This window comes from Lithobates pipiens, unplaced genomic scaffold (assembly GCF_037356315.1).
Source record: "Lithobates pipiens isolate NorthernLeopardFrog02 unplaced genomic scaffold, aLitPip1_a1.2 Scaffold_19, whole genome shotgun sequence".
NCBI lineage: Eukaryota > Metazoa > Chordata > Amphibia > Anura > Ranidae > Lithobates > Lithobates pipiens.
This window is the reverse complement of record NW_027507764.1, coordinates 581,090,569-581,112,134: the sequence shown is the minus strand read 5'-3', so window position 1 is coordinate 581,112,134 and position 21,566 is coordinate 581,090,569. Positions and strand designations below refer to the sequence as shown.

Genomic DNA, 21,566 nt, shown 5'->3' with positions numbered 1-21,566 from the left:
AAAAAAATAATTCAGACAAGGACAGAGATGTGGGCTCCTATCCACACTTGGCGCTGGGCGGTGAGATCTGCGGAGCAGTGCAGGAGGTCCCATGTGCCAACATTCCCAGCCATAACAGAGGATCACGTGTTCATCACAAAGATCCCGAATTCTGGAACTCCTCCCGTGAGCCAAAACACAGGGAGAGGATCGACGCAACATTTTATATTCACCCCCCTCCCCCCGCAGCCATTCAACGTTCTTACAGAGGATCCCATAGACCAGCCTAAGACAGAGGCAAAAAGAGAACTCGGTCCCAAACAATTAACGACCCCACCCCCTCTCATTTTTGAATACTTTTTATTTTTGGTACCTTTTTTTTTTTTGCATGTTTTCATCAGGACTTCCGTCCAATGTCACGGCGGTGAGGTACGTCAATTCCGTGGTTTTATCCGGCCCCCTCCCCCCCCCCCCCCCCCCCCCCCGCTGCCTTCTGGAACCTGTGTGCCAGAAGACGACGAGAATATTCAGAAACTCGCGTATTTGGGAAAAAAAATTTCATGAAAGAAAAAGTACAGTTAGCCCAATTTTTTTGTATGATGTGAAAGATGATGTTACGCTGAGTAAATAGATACCGAATAGGTCACGCTTTAAAATTGCGCACACACGTGGAATGACGCCAAACTTCAGTACTTAATAAAAATCTCCATAGGCGACGCTTTCAATTTTTTTTTTTTTTTTTTACAGGTTACCAATTTAGAGTTACAGGAAAGGTCTTGGGCTAGAATTATTATTTTTTTTTTACTTTTGCTCCAACACATGCGGCGATACCTCACATGTGCGATTTGAACGCCGTTTACATATGTGGGCGTGACTTGCGTATGCGTTAGCTTCTGTGCATGAGCACGTGGGGACGGGGGCGCTTTAAGGCTGGGTTCACACTGCTGCGGGGGGAGATCCGGATGTGATTCGCACCGCAAATCACATCCGATCTCCGTAGCGATGCGAGTACAGCCATACAGATAGTATGGCTGAATTCGCATCGCTCCCGCAGCAAACTCGCACGGGACCCTTTTTTTGGTCCGCAACAGAATCGGATCGCATGGGGGTTCACACACTGCGATATGCGGACGGATCTGGGGGTGTCATTAACATATCATTGACACTCCCAGCCATCGGCATAGGGCAGTGTGAACTGCCGGCGGGAGTAATGCGATGCGGGAAAACGCAGCGGATTCGCGGCGTTCCCGCATCGCAGCGGTGTGAACCCGGCCTAAATGTATTTTAATTTTACTTTTATTTTTCTATTTTGACGCTTTATTTTACTTTTTTTTTTTTTATAACTTTTATTCTTATTGCAAGTTTGTAAATGGATAGAAAACTGGCTAAAAGAAATGAAAACAGAGTCTAGTGGTTAATGATTCTTACTCTGAATGGTTCTAAGGTTATGAGTGGTGTACCCCAAGGTTCAGTGCTGGGACCCTTACTTTTTAATATCTTTATATTGGGTCTGGGATCAAAAGTAACATTTCCGTCTTTGCAGATGACACCAAGATATGCAGTGGAATAACGTCCTTACAGGATGTCTCCAATTTACAAGCCGACCTCAATGCTCTGTCTAATTGGGCGACTATGTGGCAGATGAGGTTTAATGTTGAGAAATATAAAGTTATGCACTTGGGGGCTAAGAATATGCATCGTACATTCTATGGGGGAGTACAACTGGGGGAATCCATAGTGGAGAAGGATCTGGGGGTTTTGGTAGATCATAAGCTCAATAATAACATGCAATGCCAAGCTGCGGTTTCCAAAGCGAGTAAAGTCCTTTCTTGTATTAGGAGAGGTATGGACTCCAGAGAGGGAGAGATATCATTTTGCCCCCCTGTACAAATCATTAGTAAGACCTCATCTGGAATATGCAGTTCAGTTTTGGGCTCCAGTTCTCAAAAAGGATATCGGGGAACTGGAGAAAGTGCAGAGAAGGGCAACCAAACTGATAAGAGGCATGGAGGAGCTCAGCTATGAGGAAAGATTAGAGGAACTGAATTTATTCTCTCTTGAGAAGAGGAGATTAAGGGGGGATATGATCAACATGTACAAATATATAAGGGGTCCATATAGTGAACTTGGTGTCGAGTTATTCACTTTACAGTCAACAAAGAGGACAAGGGGGCACTCTTTACGTCTAGAGCAGTGATGGAGAACCTTGGCACCCCAGATGTTTTGGAACTACATTTCTCATGATGCTCCAGTACACTGCAGAGTGCATGAGCATCATGGGAAATGTAGTTCCAAAACATCTGGGGTGCCGAGGTTCACCATCACTGGGCTAGAGGAAAAGAGATTTCATCTCCAAATACAGAAAGGTTTCTTCACAGTAAGAGCTGTGAAAATGTGGAATAGACTCCCTGCAGAGGTGGTTCTGGCCAGCTCAGTGGATTGCTTTAAGAAGGGCCTGGATTATTTCCTAAGTGTACATAATATAACGGGGTACTAACATTTATAGGGAAAGTTGATCCGGGGAAAATCCGATTGCCTCTCGGGGGATCAGGAAGACATTTTTTCCCCTGCTTTAGCAAATTGGATCATGCTCTGCTAGGGTTTTTTGCCTTCCTCTGGATCAACTGTGGGTATAGAATTGGGTATATGGGATTGTATGATATTATTATTATATATTTTTTTTTTTTGTGGTTGAACTGGATGGACTTGTGTCTTTTTTCAACCTGACTAACTATGTAACTATGAATGTAAACATCCCATGTAATTGGAATAGTGCGTGACAGGTCCTCTTTACAGCAGGATCTGGGGTCAATAAGACCCCACATCTCTCCTCCAGGCCCGATAAAAAAATAAATAAATAAAAACTCTCGGCCTCGTTTACTTCCACCCGCATGGATATGATGTCATAACGTCACGCCCGGGCCTACCGAGGGTCATAGAGATGACTGGGGACCATCTGGTCACCAGAAATCTCTATAGTGAACTTATGGCGGCGACCAATTCGTTTTCCGGCTCGCCGATCGCACGGGTGAGCCGGGAGAAGCACCGGAGGCCGTAAGAACGATCGACTGAACTGCCCTGATTGTTTGTACAGCGCACAGAAAAAAAAAAATGATATCTGGATGATGCCTGTAGCTGCATCAATGCGTGTAAACGTGCAATAAACGTCTCAGTAGATTTTAGAATTGTATTTTCTCATTACATACCGTATATACTCGAGTATAAGCCGAGATTTTCAGCCTCTTTTTTGAGGCTGAAAGTGCCCCCCTCGGCTTATACTCGAGTCATCGCTGTCTGCCCGCTCGATCAGCGTGTCGAGCAGACAGACAGCGGCCATTCTATTCAAAAGCCGCGCCTCCGGCTCCGCCTTCGCCTGTGATAGGCGGAACACTGAATTTCCCAGCAGCCTGTGTTCCGCCTATCACGGACATCGTATCATCCTCGTACTACGGACGAGGATGATACGACGTCTGTGATAGGCGGAACACAGGCTGCTGGGAAATTCAGTGTTCCGCCTATCACAGGCGAAGGCGGCGGCGCAGCTTTTGAATTTTACAATGGCCGCCGACAAAGAGGGCACGGGACGGAGGCAAGGCAAGGCACGGCACGGCACGGCACGGGACGGGACGGGGGCAAGGCAAGGCACGACACGGGACGGATGCAAGGAGGCAAGGCACGGCACGGGACGGAGGCAAGGAGGCAAGGCACGGGACGGAGGCTCGGGACAAAGGTAGGCTGGACACACACACACACACACACACACACACACACACACACACACACACACACACACACACACACACACACACGGATGGAGACACACACAGGGATGGATGGATGGATGGAGACACACACACACAGGGATGGATGGATGGATGGATGGAGACACACACACACAGGGATGGATGGATGGATGGATGGAGACACACACACACAGGGATGGATGGATGGATGGATGGAGACACACACACAGGGATGGATGGACGGGCACACAGGGATGGACGGACACACAGGGATGGACGGACACACAGGGATGGACGGACACACAGGGATGGACGGACACACACACAGGGATGGACAGGCATGTCTCACCCTCGGCTTATACACGAGTCAATAAGTTTGCCAGTTTTTTTGGGGGTAAATTGGGGGCCTCGGCTTATATTCGGGTCGGCCTATACTCGAGTATATACGGTACATAAGTTCTTATTCCTGCTTTGTAAAGCTACAAAATACAAACCAAGCCTGAGAGTCAGCCATTCTATTAAATAAATGCACTCCCTGCATGGCCGATATCCTATTTAGGCAGTTGTTGACGTGACGCTGTCATCTTGCCCATGCAGGAAAAAGAAGCGACATTGTTTCTGCAAAGGGCGTCCCTCAACCTGCTTATTCCCACATTACCAGTGATTGACCAAGCTTTCCTTCTCTAATGATTGAGGGATGCATAGCATACTAGCTCCTTATGCAATACTCACCAGAGATCGAAGCCCTCGCGACGGTGCCCGTACACAGCACCAGGCGGCGACATCACTCCCGGGGGTCAGTTACGGGTATCGCGGCTCCAGCGCTGTGTAGCCGCCTGTGTTACCGCCGGTAGCAGCACACTCACTGAAGCAAACGGCACGTACGTGCCATTTCTTCAGTTTGCTTCAGTGCGTGGCACATGCTGATACAGGGGATAGCTCCTAAACTGTGCAGGTTTAGGAGATATCCAGGGTAGCTACAGGTAAGCCTATAATAAGGTGGTCTGTAAGGGTTTGCAACCATCTTAATTGGATAGGGGTTGTCTTCAGACGGAGGTCAGCAAGCAGAAAAACAACTTCCTGTTCTCTATGTGGTGGGTACTTTGGGTTGGGGAATGGGGATGTAAGGAGCCGGGTATGGCGACTGCCGGGGAGCAAGGTGGAAAAGAAGGAAGGTAACAGCGCTCTCTGCAGGGACAACTCAATCCATACACCAGGTCCACTCACAGGTGCCGAGGCTCAATGTGTCCCAACACACTCCAATGCAACAGTAGTAAGAAAAGCCGGCAACACTGTGATCCTTGAAGTGTCGTTTATTGGTACATCAGAGTGACAATAAAATAAAGCTGACGCATTTCGGCAATAGCCTTAGTCATATCTATGACTAAGGCTATTGCCAAAACACATCAGCTTTATTGTCACTCTGATGTACCAATAAACAACACTTCAAGGATTACAGTGTTGCCGGCTCTTCATACGACGGGGAGCAAGGTGGTTTTGCGGCTGGAGGCCTGTGAAGTGACATGCAGTGACATGCAGGTACTGTCTTGGTTTTGATTCCTATTAGGACCTTGTGACTCCATTCTTTAAAAACACACTGTGTGTTCAGGTTACTATGTTATTGATCAGTTAATTATTTGTCATTTAATATATTTTTGTTAATAAAAAGCTGCTATGGCCAATTTGACTCCAAACTGTTGTGTTGTGGTTATTATACCGGAAGGGTGGGGTTTTGGTATAGCAGTTTTTAAGCACAAGCCATATTTTACCACTTCCATACCGGGCCTGTTCTGGCACTCCTCTCCTACATGTAAAAATCATAATTTTTCTTGCTAATTACTCAGAACCCCCAATTATGATATATGTTTTTTTTTTTTTTTTTTTTAGCAGACACCCTAGGGAATAAAATGGCCGTCGTTGCAACATTTTAAGTCACACGGTATTTGCGCAACAATTTTTCAAACACTTAAAAAAAAAAAAAAAAAAAAAAAAAAACGGTAAAAGTTAGCCCAATTTTTTATATAATGTGAAAGATAATGTTACGGCGAGTAAACAGATACCCAACATGTCACACTATAAAATTGTGCACACTTGTGGAATGGCGCCAAACTTCGGTACTTAAAAATCTCCATAGGCAACGCTTTAAGAATTTTTACAGGTTACCTGTTTAAAGTTACAGAGGAGGTCTAGTGCTAGAAACTGCTCTAACACAGGTGGCGATACCTCACATGTGTAGTTTGAATGGCGTTTACATGTGTGGGCTGGACTTACGTGTGCGTTCGCTTCTGTGCGTGAGCACACAGGGACAGGGACAGGGGCGATTTAATTTTTTTTATTTTTTTATGTTATTGTTTATTTTATTGCAAGTTTTTTATTTTTACATGCTTTTTCATTTTTTTTTTTTTGATCACTTTTATTCCTATTACAAGGAATGTAAACATCCTTTGTAATCGGAATGCTGTGTGACAGGTCCTCTTTATGGAGAGATATGGGGATATAAGACCCCACACATCTCTCCTCCAGGCTGGAAAGCATTAGATCAAAAAAAAAAAAAAATACAGATCTGATGCTTTCCAGCCAAGATTGACACATTTTGTTGACATGCGCGGCCCGGATGTGACATCATAACGCCGTGCCCGGGTCTCCGACGGTCATAGAGATGACTGGTGACCTTCTGGTCACGAAAAATCTCTATGCTCTTCAACCGGTGACGGCAGATTCTCTTTCTCAATGGCACGGGAGAAGCACTGGAGGGCATCCGGGCTGGGGGGGGGGGAATGTCCTCTCCCGTCGCCTGTAAGAATGATCAAGCGGCTGAACTGCCACTATAATTATTCATAGGCCCCTTTCACATGGGGCTGTCCACATTGAGCCCGTAAATCAGGGGTCTCCAACTGGCGGCCCTCCAGCTGTTGTGGAACTACAAGTCCCATCATGCCTCTGCCTGTGGGAGTCATGCTTGTAACTGTCAGCCTTGCAATGCCTCATGGGACTCTTAGTTCCGCAACAGCTGGAGGGCTGCCAGTTTTAGATCCCTGCCGTAAATGGCTCTGCGGGGATCGCTCCGTTGATCCCCACTGAGCCGGCGGATGACAAGTCCACCTCTGCACTCTGTGCATGGACGGACGTGTCCGAGCCCCGCTCTCCCCTATGGGGGATCGGATGATTACGGACCGCCTGTTCGTTTCCATCCGATCCGATCCACCAGACGGATGAAAAATAGGGTTTGCATCCGTCTGGTTTTGGCAGAGAGGATCGGATCGGGGCTGATCGGATGTCAGCGGACATGCGGCGCTCCATAGAGGTACATGGAGCTCCCGTTCAGATCCGCTTGAAAAACTGACAGGCGGATCTGAACGGTCCGCAGGTGTGAAAGGGGCCTTGCGGTGCACAGAATTGCCAGCAGAAAAGAATGATACCCGAATGATGCCTGCAGCTGACGTCCTTGGGCTGGAAGTGGTCAATACCATAGTCATGTAAAATACTTGCCTTCCTCGCTGCTCCAGCAATCTTCAAAGCCTGGCTCTTCCCAGGCCCACACAACTTTTACAATAAAAATGCCCCCGTCGGATCCTTTCCTACTTTGCATGCGTGCCCTATTCATTCCTATGGGGGGGGGGCTGAACTCATGGTATCCTCCAGTCACCCAGCAGGGAATGGCACACACATAGGAATGAATGGAGCCACAGTAGGAAGAGGACCTGGTGGGAAATTCTCATTGTGTAGGCTGTGTAGGGGCTGCACAATGGGGATCACTGGAAGACAAGTATTTTACCAGGAAGGCGGCACCAAAGTACAGTTGTCTTTTAAGGTTAACACTGCAGAAATAACTGAAAATGAGCGTTCCCCGATAATACATTGTACTTTCCCTACAGTGTAAATGAAACAACTTTTGTTGTAGATTTTGGCAAACAAAAATAGGCCTATATGTCCTGTGATGGTAACACATGACCAGTGCCTCGGCATTTGTCACATGGTCACAGAGTACCCTGGGAACTGATGTTCAGACATAGTCAATCTGTGACATGAACAGTAATTTCCATATGTTCAGACACCGCCAGCCTTGGCACTGACCAAATGAGGGACATCTGAGAAGTAGAGGTTGCCACTTCTGAGCCTCCTTTCTGAGACTCATCGATGGTGATCAGACCAGTGCAGACTAAGCACTGGCAGATCCTTCTAGAATGAATGCACAATGTTCTTTCAGTCTTTTGGAGTTTATAAGAACCTTGTGATGTTCTGTGAGATCTGCAGGCAAAAGAGGACTCACCTCAAGAGCACACATCCCGAAAGAGAAGATATCCACAGCGGTACACTCTTCTATAGCTGGGGGAAAGATGGGAATCATCAGAGAGGAGCAAGCCGAGATAGGCAAGGCCCAAAAGAATACTGAAATTCCAAAACGTAATAGGAATGACTGGCTGAAAGATGCAGTAGTATATATGGTATGTACGGTACTATGTATAGAGGGGTGGCAGAAGCAGGCAGTAGTATATACTATGTTATGTACGGTACTATGTTTGGAGTGGTAGGAGCAGGCAGTAGTGTATATTTGTATATATATATATATATATATATATATATATATATATATATATATATATATATATATATATATATATATATATATATATATATAGTATGTATGGTATGGTGTACGGAAGGTGGTAGGAGCAATCAGTAGTATATATGATATGCATGGTGCTGTGTATGGAGGGGTGGTAGGAGCAGGCAGTGGTAGTATATATGGTATGTATGGTGCTGTACATGGAGGGGTGGTAGGAGCAGGCAGCGGTAGTATATATGGTATGTATGGGGCTGTATATGGAGGGGTGGTAGGAGCAGGCAGTGGTAGTATATATGGTATGTATGGTGCTGTATATGGAGGGGCGGTAGGAGCAGGCAGTGGTTGTATATATGGTATGTATGGTACTATGTATGGAGGGGGTGGTAGAAGCAGGCAGTAGTAGTAGTAGTATATATGGTATGTATGGTGCTATGTATGGAGGGGTGGTAGGACAAGGCTGTAGTAGCATATATGGTATGTTTGGTGCTGTGTATGTAAGGGTGGTAGGAGCAGGCAATGGTAGTATATATGGTATGTACGGTGCTGTATATGGAGTAGGCAGCAATATACATGGTATGTGCAGTGATTTGTATGGAAGAGGTAGTGGTAAACATACAGTAGTATGCACAGTGCTCTGCATGGAGACATTTTAAGGCACCAGCAGTATAAATGTTTAATGTTGCGTTTGGAGAAGGCAGAAGTGTATACAGTATGTACAATGCTGTGTATGGAGCAGGCAGTGGTATACACAATATGTATAGCAATCTCTATGAAGCTGGCAGCAGTATACATAGTATGAACTGTACTGTGTATAGACCAGACAGCAGTGCACACGGCATATACAGGCGAAGTATGGAACAGTCAGCAGTGTACGTGGTGTGTACAGAGCTCTGTAAAGTGCAGACGGTATGTATAGGCTCAGTATGGAGCTGGCAGCAGTGTACATGGTATGTATAGGCCAAGTATGGAGCAGGCAGCAGTGCATATGGTATGTATAGACTCAGTATGGAGCAGGCAGCAGTACACACAGTATGTATAGGCTCAGTATGGAGCAGGCAGCAGTGCATATGGTATGTATAGGCTCAGTATGGAGCAGACAGCAATGCACACAGTATGTATAGGCTCAGTATGGAGCAGGCAGCAGTGCATATGGTATGTATAGGCTCAGTATGGAGCAGGCAGCAGTGCATATGGTATGTATAGGCTCAGTATGAAGTAGGGGGTAGGGGGCACGGTATGTATAGGCTCAGTATGGAGTAGGCAGTAGGGGGCACGGTATGTATAGGCTCAGTATGGAGTAGGCAGTAGGGGGCACGGTATGTATAGGCTCAGTATGGAGTAGGCAGTAGAGGACACGGTATATATAGGCTCAGTATGAAGCAGGCAGCAGTGCACACAGTATGTATAGGGATGGTTGTTCTTTTCTCTTACAGCCGTACTCTGGAGGGAAGAAATGGATGGTTCGATGTTCCTCTTTCTGTGTCTTCAGTGGAGTCCGGAGATGGTCTGGCATAGGAAGCTCTGAGAAAATAAATAAATAGACAAAAATTAGGAACTGAAACGTTCCATATAAAATCACAAACATGGCGCTGAGGAATGAAAATAGCTTTTTTTCTTTGAACAAATATTGCACATAGCAAGCCGCTCTCAGGAGCGGGGGTAGAAAATGGTCAGATACACCAAAAATGTGATGAATAAATTCTGTGTAGCCCTCTTCTGTAGGACATTGGAAGGTTACCCGGAATACTTGGCGAGCGAGGAACGCACAGTTCATCATTGTTCTGAGCCGTGTGGGCCGACAATCAGCTTCCATGAATTTCCTCCCTTATGTAACATCGCAGAATAGGACAATGGCAGGCACTGTGTCAGGAATCTGGTCAGCGCCATCCCCGTCCTTATTTCCCATTTACATGCTCTGCTGTGTTATGCTTGTTAGGAGGTCAGTAAACACAGACGGAGCTTACATAAAAGAGTTCTCAGAGATTTTTATTAAATAAATATTTTAAAAAGTAATTTCTGTCCATCATCTCCAAGATTGCTCTCATGCAGTGCCCTCCCTTCCCCCTGGCATCAGGCACCGACTAGCCTTCTAAGGCTGTAAAGGGAATCTGTTAGTACAGCAATATGGCTGCAAGTGACTTACTGACTCTACAGCCTTGTAAAAACCTCGGGTTATCATCCTTTTTCATGCTTGGCAACCTAGAGAACCAGAGGAAGTATGGAGCCAACGATAGCAGGATTCCCAACCAGCATTCTTCTTCCAGGAAGGAAGGACAACAAGGTCAGCACCGGACACTTGGTCCCTTCCAATGAAGACTTTCCTGGTGAATCTCAATCAACTCTTGTGTCTGTCTCATTCAATCTTGTTCCCCATGAGCCTTGTGTTTCTGTATATTTTAATACTAGGTTTGGAAGGTCCTTGCTATGTACTGCACCACTAAAGACATAGACCTTTCATGCACAATATGGCCAAAGGAATCGGGACCCCCCTCCAAAATATAGAGTTCAGGTGTTTTCGATGGTCTAAAATGTCTTTGTATGTTATAGTATTAACAGTAGACACTGAAGGCTATTGTATAATACTACAGGATACAGTACAAAGACATTGTAGACAACGGTGCTCCTCCAACCTTGGTGTGGAGGAACTTGAGTGCCCTGCGCAACGCCCTGACCTGAACCCTATTGAACCCCTTTGAGAGAAGTTGGAATGGTGATGGCGAACAAGGTCTTCTCGTCCAACATGAGTACCTGACCCCCCTAATAGATACAAGTCTTTAGAGAAACACTCCAAAGTCTTGTGGAAAGCATTCCCAGAAGAGTGAAGGCTGTTGTAGCCAAAAACAGGTAGCCAACTCCATATTGATGACCATGGTTTTGGAATAGGATGTCCATCAACCTCATATAGGTGTGATGGTCAAGTGTTCACACTCCATGAGTTTGTGGAAAGCCTTTCCAGAAGAGTGGAGGCTATTATAGCTGCAAAGGAATTACCAGGCCATGGTTTTGAAATGGGATGTCCAGCAATTTCATATAAGTGTGATGATCAGGTGTCCACACCCCAAAATCTTGTGAAAAGCCTTCCCAGAAGAGTGGAGGCTCTTATAGCCACAAAGGTGTAGCTGACTCAATAATAATTGCCATGGCTTTGGAATGGGATGTCCAATAATTTTATATAGGTGTGATGGTCAGGTGTTCACACTACAAAATCTTGTAGAAAGCCTTCATAAGGAGAGGATAGGCTGGTATAGCCAGGGGCGGACTGACAACTCATGGGACCCCCGGGCAATAGGAGAAGATTATGGGGCCCCTGGGCAATAGGTGATTATGGGCCCCCCAGGCAATAGATTATGGGGCCACAAAGTATACACACACACATACAGTATACAAACACAGTATACACACAATATACAAACACAGTATACACACAATATACAAACACAGTATACACACACAGAATACACATGCACACACTGAAAAGGTACTGGAGAGGTGGGGCAGCTATAATCTTGGGATTAAAAAAAACAAAAAAATAAAAACACACATTTTTACATACTGTCCTCAATGTTTTATTGAGGCTGGCAACCCTGATGGGGCCCTTTAGTGGCATGGGGCCCTCGGGCAGTGCCCGAGTGCCCGAATGGTCAGTCCGCCCCTGGGTATAGCCACAAGCAAGCGATTGGGTAGTGGTCATGGTGTGGGGGTCAGGGAAAATGCCCTTTACAGCTCTGCTCAGTAATTCCAATATTATAGCCCTGAATTTCGCCATATAACAGCAGACTTTGAGCCGAGATCAATTCAGAGGTAAATATATAATACAATGACTTGAAAAAGTATTCATACCCCTTGAAATTTTAACATTTTGTAATGTTACAACCAAAAACTTAAATTTATTTTATTGGGATTTTGATAGACCAACACAAAGCGACACATAAAATTGCGAAGTGGAAGGAAAATTATAAATGTTTTTTCAAAATGTTTTACAAACAAATATGTGAAAAGTGTGGGGTACATTTGTATAGCGCCCCCCCCCCCCCCAATACTAATGTAGAACCGCCTTTCACTGCAATTACAGCTGTAAGTCTTTTTGGCTTTTTGGGGATGTCTCTACTAGCTTTGCACATCTAGAGAGGGACATTTTTTTTTCCCATTCTTCTTCACCAAATAGCTCAAGCTCTGTCAGATTGGATGGAGAGCATCTGAACAGCAAAGTAAAGGGGACTGAATACAAATGCACGACACACTTTTCAGATATTTATTTGTAAAAAATGTTGAAAAACATTTATCATTTTCCTTCCACTTCACAATTATGTGCTACTTAGTGTTGGTTTATCACATAAAATCCCAATACAATACATTTGCGTCTTTGGTTGTAACATGACAAAATGTGGAAAATTTCAAGGGGTATGAATACTTTTTCAAGGCACTGTATGTTTTCAAAACGGAAAAGTCAGTTCCTACTTTACACATTTTAGGTTTACTCATCCTTTGCAAATCTCTTTATATTTCCTGCTTGTGTCTTTGTTCTGGAGTTAATTCTCTTTTTTTCTCCTTTTGACTTTCCAAGTCTCCAGTAGAGCTAACTCAGTCACCTAAGGAACACCTACAGGAGCTACCTCTGGAGGAACCCTACGGGTCCATGGAACACTGTTTGAGAAAGGTCATTCTAAAGTCACATGGAAAGCCTTCCCAGAAGAGCGGCCTTGGCCTGGTGGGAGCCCAGGCTGAGGTTGTGTCTCCCATAACCCTCACAGGACACTGTGGATGTGTGGCACCAGGGATCCTTCCTTTCTTCATTCTAGTGACTATAGGAGCTGGGACAAGCTCCATCCCTTGCTGGCACTACTGCAGCGGATGCGGCATCACCCACACTACTCCCCATAGTGATCGATCCTGAGCGGCACACGAACAAATCATGGGTTCCAGCAGGGGCAGACTGACCATTCGGGCACACGGGCACTGCCCGAGGGTCCCATGCCACTAAGGGGCCCCATCAGGGTTGCCAGCCTCAATAAAACCAGAGACAGTATGTAAAAATCTGTGTTGTTTCTAAAAATTCCAAGATTATAGCTGCCCCGCCTCTCCAGTACCTTTTCATAGTGTGTGTGTGTATTCAGTGTGTGTATACTGTCTGTGTATATTGTGTGTGTGTGTATAGTGTGTGTTTGTGTGTGTGTGTGTATTCTGTGTGTGTGTGTGTGTATTCTGTGTGTGTATACTGTCTGTGTATATTGTGTGTATGTGTATAGTGTGTATAGTGTGTGTGTGTGTGTGTGTGTGTGTGTGTGTATAGTGTGTATAGTGTGTATAGTGTGTGGCCCCATAATCTCATATTGCCTGGTGGCCCCATAATCTCATATTGGCCAGGGGCCCCATAATCTCATATTGCCCAGATTGCCCCATAATCTCATATTGCCCGGGGGCCCCATAGTCTCCTATTGCCCGGGGGCCCCATAATCTCCTATTGCCCGGGGGCCCCATAATCTCCTATTGCCCGGGGGGCCCCATAATCTCCTATTGCCCGGGGGGGCCCCAAGAGTTGTCAGTCCACCCCTGCGTTCCAGTAGAGCCAACTCAGTCACCTAAGGAACACCTAGCTACCTCTGGAGGAATCCTAGGGTTCCATAAAACACCGGTTGAGAAAGGTCACTCTAAAGGCATGTGGAAAGCCTTCCCGGAAGAGGCTTGGCTGTTATAGCAGCAAAGGTAGAAACCTCGATATTAATGGGCGTGGTTTTGAAATGGAATGCCCGACAAGCTTGTAAAAGGCGCGGTGACCTCATGACCAATAAAGCATATAGAGCCTGGAAGGGGCACTTTGGCATCATCGCCCTGCCGCAACAAAACACATTGTCCCAGCACAGCCTGCTAATGGTTGGATATAGACGACGGATCTTTTCCCATCTTCCAGTTCCCATCACTTGTGCCCCTCCCCCCCCCCCCTCCTTGCTGCCCAGGCTGTGCCTTCCTTCCTTCTCTAATACTCCCTTAGCCGATATTCTCTCTCATTAAGTGCACAGATCTGCTGACTCTGAAATTAAATAATTTTCTGCTGGGCTGATCTGAATCTCACGAGCCCCGGAGACGAGGATTCCTTCTGACCCATTTTTCAGGAGCTTTCCTTTACCGGTGCAGAATTACATCCACCGACTAAAGACTGCTTCATTATTTATAAGAAGAGAAGAATTCTGACTTTCAGTTCTTTGTAAAAATCACTGAAGCATATTTAATAACCACTTAGGGCTCCAAAAGGTTTTACCCCTTCATGACCATGCCATTTTTTGCAATTTTTAAAGTGACAATTGCGCGGTCATGCAACGCTGAAACCGAACAAAATTTATATAATTTTTTTTCAAACAAAAAGATTTATTTTTGTGGCATTTGATTAACACTTTTTTTCTATTATTTTGTTGTTATATAAATTAAAAAAGAAAATTATGGAAAAAAAAAAAACAATGTTTTTTTCATTTCTGCTATAAAACATGTCCCATAAAACAGTTTAAAAAAAAACCAATAATATTTTGGCCAAAATGTATTCTGCTACATGTTTTTGGTAAAAACAAAATTCCAATAACTTTTATTATCAACTATTATTGATTGGTTTGTGTGAAAGATATAGCGTCTACAAACTATGGGAAATACTGTGTACTGATATTTTAATTTTTAATTTTTTTTATACTAGTAATGGCAGCAATCAGCGACTTATAAAATGAGGCTGTGATAGTGCGGCGGGCGAGCTGACACTAACTTATGCTGGGTGAATTTAACTGCCGCTGACACCACCAGTGCCATTATTACAGTGATCAGTGCTAATAATATGCACTATGACTGTACTAATGACATTGGGCAGGGAGGGGTTAACATTTAGGGCAATCAAGGGGTTAAACATGTGCCTAACAAGTGTTTATGTGTGTGCTGCTTTTACTGGGGATCTAGTGGTTTTCATACCCTGCTTAGCAGAGATCCCATCACTGAACACAGCTCTGTGTTGTTTAAGTTCACAGAGCTGTGTTTGGAGAAGATCAGAGCCAATCAGCAGGTGCCGGTGGTCAATCGACCGGGACTCGGGGATGGGCATTGTGCGACGAATCACAGCACAGCCGGGTGGGCGCATGTGCCTCCTTCCCGAAAAAGCTAAAATTTATATATATATATATTTTATATAAATCAAAATAACTCAACACACAGCCAATTATGTCTAAACCGCTGGCAACAAAAGTGAGTACACCCCTAAGTGAAAAGGTCCAAATTGGGCCAAAAAAGTGTCAATATTTTGTGTGGCCGCCATTATTTTCCAGCACTGCCTTAACCCTCTTGGGCATGGAGATCACCAGAGCTTCACAGGTTGCAACTGGAGTCCTCTTCCCCTCCTCCATGATGACATCACAGAGCTGGTGGATGTTGGAGACCTTGCGCTCCTCCACCTTCCATTTGAGGATGTCCCACAGATGATCAATAGGGTTTAGGTCTGGAGACATGCTTGGCCAGTCCATCACCTTTACCCTCAGCTTCATTAGCAAGGCAGTGGTGGTCTTGGAGGTGTGTTTGGGGTGGTTATCATGTTGGAATACTGCCCTGCGGCCCAGTCTCTGAAGGGAGGGGATCATGCTCTGCTTCAGTATGTCACAGTACATGTTGGCATTCATGGTTCCCTCAATGATCTGTAGCCCCCCAGTGCCAGCAGCACTCATGCAGCCCCAGACCATGACACTGCCACCACCATGCTTGACTGTAGACAAGACACACTTGTCTTTGTCCTCCTCATCTGGTTGCCCCCACACACGCTTGTCACTTACGCTTATCTTGGTCTCCATCAGACTACAGGACATGGTTCCAGTAATCCATGTCCTTAGTCTGCTTGTCTCCAGTAAACTGTTTCTGTTGTTTCTTGCGCATCATCCTTAGAAGAGGCTTCCTTCTGGGATGACAGCCATGCAGACCAATTTGATGCACAATGTGGCGTATGGTCTGAGCACTAACAGGCTGACCCCCTACAACCTCTGCAGCAATGCTGGCAGCACTCATACATCTATTTCCCTAAGACAACCTCTGGATATGACGCTGAGCACGTGAACTCAACTTCTTTTCTCGACCATGGCGAGACCTGTTCTGAGTATGGTCTTGGCCACCGCGCTGCAGCTCAGTTTCAGGGTCTTGGCAAACTTCTTATAATCTAGGCCATCTTTATATAGAGCAACCATTCTTTTTTCAGTTCCTCAGAGAGTTCTTTGCCACAAGGTGCCATGTTGAACTTCCAGTGACCAGTATGAGAGAGTGAGAGTGATAACACCAAATGTAACACACCTGCTTCCCATTCACACCTGAGACCTTGTAACACGAACGAGTCAAATAACACCACGGAGGTTAAATGGCTAATTGGGCCCAATTTGGACATTTTCACCTAGGGGTGTACTGACTTTTGTTGCCAGTGGTTTAGACATTAATAGCTGTGTGTTGTTATTTGGAGGGGACGGCAAATTTACACTGTTATACAAGCTGTACACTCACTACTTTACATTGTAGACAAGTGTCATTTCTTCAGTGTTGTCACATGAAACATGTGAGGGGTGTACTCACTTTTGTGAGATACTGTAGATAAAGTAATTTTCTAGCACAAAATACAGATTTTAAATTGTAAGCATCAAGTGTCAGAAATGGGCTTGGTCCTTAAGTAGTTAATATAATGAACACAACTCACCATTTGCAAATACTCGGTGCCAGACTGCATCATGGAGGGGCGACGTCCACATGGAGAGAAAAGAAACAAATAACAGCTATGAGGTGGGGAGACGAGTAAAGTCACAGATGTGCAATACAACCAAAGACATAGAAATTGTTACAATCCCACCCCACTGAAAGAGAGCGGACCTATCTACAGTATGTACTTTTATCACCTGCCCACACCACACTGAGGTCATTATATCGAGGAATCATCATTTCCACTACATAGCATTTGGAGGGATGTGGTTACACACAGGAGCAGACTGACAACTCATGGGCCACCGGGCAATAGGAGAAGATTATGGGCCCCCCGGGGAATAGGAGATTATTGGGCCCCCAGTACACACACACACACGCAATATACACACACAGTATACACACACACACACACACACGCAATATACACACACACAGAATACACATACACACACACACACGCAATATACACACACAGTATACACACACAGAATACACACACACACACTGAAAAGGTACTGGAGAGGCGGAGCAGCTATAATCTTGGGATTTTTAAATAAGCACAGATTTTTACATACTGTCCCTGGTTTTACTGAGGCTGGCAACCCTGATGGGGGCCCCTTACTGGCATGGGGCCCTCGAGCAGTGCCCGAGTGCCCGAATGGTCAGTCCGCCCCTGGTTACACGTGTCATTCCTTCAGAGCCGAGTGCCCCAAATATTACAGCTGCTCCTTGAATTTGACATTCAGCCCCCCCCCCCTTCAGTCTTGCACAGTTGTATCGGCTCCTCTCCTGGACTGAAATGGCTTCCATTGATTTCACTGCACACTGTGAGCTTCTCACTATGTGCAATTAGAAGCTACAGCAAGTCAGGTAGAGCCCCGCCTCATTTCCTAGCTGGAGGACATCCAGAATAATCTATATCTTTCCTCTCCAGCCCGGTCCATCCCTTTCATTCATTGGGTTTTAGTTCTCTCGATCATGGTGGTCTACATGCAAATGCAGCCTGCCTAGAAGTACCCTACCCTTCCTGGCTGACTTCCACTCATCAAAGCATTATTCCTCTCCAGAGCCAGCCCATTGCTTGCATCAGGACTTAAAGAGGAAGTAAACCCTGATACTTCCTCTTTGATTCCCTGCAAAGGTAAAGCATAATGGACTACTATGCATCGCATTGTAGTCCATTATGTGTCACTTACCTGACACAGGAGCCAGCGAAGTTCTGAGCGTCCATCTTCTTGGTGGGTCTCCGTGGGTCTTGCTGCTCCAGCGCTGTGATTCGGCGGAGCAGCGATGACGTCACTCCCGCGCATGCGCACGGCAGCCGACACTCGCGGCATATCGCCACTATCTGCGGCTTACCCAGTGCACCTGCGCGCAGCTGTCTACAGCGCATGCGCCGTAGACAGCGGTGGCTGTCTTCAGGTAAATATCTCCTAAACTGTATAGGTTTAGGAGATATTTCTTGAACCTACAGGTAAGCCTTAATCTAGGCTTACCTGTAGGTCAAAGTGGTTTGTAAGGGTTTACAACCACTTTAAGATACACATGGCATCTAGGTGACAGTGGACCAAGTCAAGCAAACGTCTCTTAAGACCCCTTTCACACTGCCAGTGTTTTTCAGGCGCTACAGCGCTAAACATAGCGCCTGTATAGCGCCTGAAAAAAGCGGCGGCTTTCACACTGGAGCGGTGCACTCACCGCTCCTCCACCACTGCTCCCCATTGAAATCGATGGGGCAGCGTTGCGATACCGCCGCCAAAACGCCGCTCTGGTGGCTTTTGCGGGCAGACTTAACCCCTTTTTGGGCACTGGTGGGGGGGTTAAAACCGCCCGCTAGCGGCCACATAGCGCCACTAAGGCGACGGTAAAGTGGCGCTAAAAATAGTGCCGCTTTATCGCAGACGCCCCCTGCAGCTCGGTGTGAAAGCCATCTAAAACAAACAACATGGATGATGCAATAATTAACTGCCACTTCCAACCCATCAGTGTACATATATTTGAATCCTGTCCAATAATTTGCATATCAGTATATCATCATCATACCGTCTCTTCAATTGGTTGGAAGATGATAGGCTCTCAACCAGGGGCAGGCTGGGCCAGGGAGGTAAGGTGGCAGCCCCCCCCCAGGCTGCCCTAACTTATGTTGAAGGTGGCTGCTGCCCACTGCCATTTTTTTCATTCTCTAGGAAGTCGGGCTGGGGGCACGGACAGCCATTGTTACATTCTGGGAGTCGTAGTCCGCACTCAAACACAATGGAAACTACAACCATAGTCTTGGAGGCAGGGCGCGCCAGGGAGTCAGGACACATGACTGGCTTGGGCTGCAGGGCTAGGTGCTGGCAGCAACTTAACCCCAGGACCTGGAGCATCACCCCGCCCCCCCCCCCCCCCCCCAGGAGGCCATGGTGTGCAAGGACCTCCTGAGCTGCCAGGTGAGACCCTGACACCCCCAGCTGACCCCCACATCCCATCCCCCCCCCATACGCCCCATTTGCCCTGCCCCAATGATCAGGCTGCATTGGATGGACACTAGTCGGGCTGCATTTATGGACACTGGTGAGGCTGCATTGATGGGCCCTGATCAGGCTGCATTTATGGGCACTCATGAGGCTGAGCTAACGGCCACTGGTGAGGCTACATTGAAAAACCAGGTGGGCATGGATGGTGAGCTGATTCAGTGGTTCAGTGGGTCAATTGACTGGACTTGCCCCCCCCCCAGGTCTAAAGCTGCCAGCCCTCCCCTGCTCTCAACACATTTCATGAACCAAGCCTCCATTTCTTCAGGAAAGCATCCAAATCAAATATCTATTGTCTTCTAATCTGATGCTCCCCTGAAGAAGTGGACCTTTGGTTCATTAAACGTGATGAGACGCCATTACCTTCCCTTCTACAATATATGCATCAAACAGATTCATTACATGGTAATTATAGAACGATATGTAAATTGATGTACCTTAGTGGGTTGGAAGTGGAGGTCAATTACCGCAGTCACTGTACCATTTTTTTTTTTCATTTTGTTTTAAACAACTGGTCAATAAATGATATATGCTTTATTAGTAATTCTTTCAAAAGACATTTCTTGACTTGGAATACAAATCCATTGTCAACCTACATGCCAGCTAGGTGTCAAGAAAAATAAATAATATCAATATCATATTTCTATTACAAACCATCCAATGGTGGTTCCTGGGAACACAAATATTGGCATGCATGGACTTGTCATGGGCAAGTTACGCTTGTTGGCAAGCTTCAATGAACAGATGTCCACGCTAAGCAGGCTCCATACTCACTGCTTCCAAAGGCTCGGTTCACACCTATGCATTTTTGAATGCTTTCTGCAGAAACACGCTACCATTTAACACGTTTTCCTATGGGACAAGTTCACATCTATGCTTTTTTTTCCCAGCCCCAGTGTTTTTGGAAAGGGTCAGGGACTTTTTGAAAAGCAAAACGGTGCATTTTTGGTTCAATAAACTTCATTGGAGTAGCTGCAGAAAAGCATGAAGTGCATTTTTTGCTACGATTGTACAGCAATTTTGCCGCAATTTGCGGTTATCTATCCACCCAACAATAAATTGGGCAAAAAAAATAAAGCTTAAAGCGGAGGTCCACCCTAAAGTGGACCTTCCGCTCATTGGAATCCTCCCCCCCTCCGGCGCCACAATTGGCACCTTTCAGGGGGGACGGGGGTGCAGGTACCTGTACAGTACAGGTATCTGCACCCACTTCCGGCGTAGATTCTGCAGAAGGTACGCCCCTTTCCGCAGAATCTACGCCCCTTTCCGGAAGTCCCCCACTGCCTGCTGGGAAACACACGGATCCCAGAGATAGCGGGGACCATCCTTATTGTGCAGCACGACTCGCGCATGCGCAGTAGGGAACCGGGAAATTAAGCCGAAAGGCTCCACTTCCTGATTTCCATACCAAAGATGGCGGCGGCAGCACCCGAGAGACGATCGAGAGATCGGCTTCGGGTGCCGACATCGCGGGCGCGCTGGGCGGGTAAGTGTCACTATTTTAAAAGTCAGCAGCTGCAGTATTTGTAGCTGCTGGCTTTTAAAAAAAAAAAAAAAAACAGGGGAATTCCTGGCGGACTCTCGCTTTCAAAAATGTGAAACACATCTAAAAATTAGCAAACAATTTGTCAAAATCAAAAAAACACTGCAGAAACGATCAAAAGCCAATTGCATAGCTTTGAACCAAGCATAATAGAGAAATAAGTGGATGTGTAGTACAAAATTGGTCCAAAATGCACTTTACATGTAATTCTGAGTGCTAATAGTACAAATTATAGTTTAGCAGTAAAGGTGACTTTCGAATGACCTTGTTCTTTGTCAAGCGGAATGTCACATTCAGCGTGACAAAGAATGTGGTCGTTTGGGACTTGGAGTTACAAGTAAACAGCATTTTGGTGACTGGCTTATGCCTTCCTTGGGTAATGCCTACATAGCAGGGAAGGCGGCCATTGTGTCCTCTTATGAAACACTGTACAACCTGATTTATAGGAAGGAGGTTCTATCTTGCCCAGGAGTAGTCTATCTCCCTCGTCTTGGTTTCTTGTGCTCAAAAACGAATGCAAG

At 45.9% G+C, this 21,566-nt stretch overlaps 1 protein-coding gene across 3 annotated transcripts in view; it reads right to left on the bottom strand.

Annotated features, from left to right (window-relative positions):
• NRBP2 (nuclear receptor binding protein 2) overlaps positions 1–21,566 on the bottom strand; it is a 173,799-nt gene that overhangs the window by 47,405 nt on the left and 104,828 nt on the right. For all 3 annotated transcript variants that reach the window (XM_077493455.1, XM_077493454.1, XM_077493456.1), the window contains 3 exons: positions 16,985–17,008; positions 9,721–9,810; positions 7,993–8,048 (listed from right to left, as the gene is read on the bottom strand). In XM_077493455.1, the coding sequence (XP_077349581.1) occupies positions 7,993–8,048; positions 9,721–9,810; positions 16,985–17,008 (170 nt within the window). The remainder of the gene's footprint in view (positions 1–7,992; positions 8,049–9,720; positions 9,811–16,984; positions 17,009–21,566) is intronic.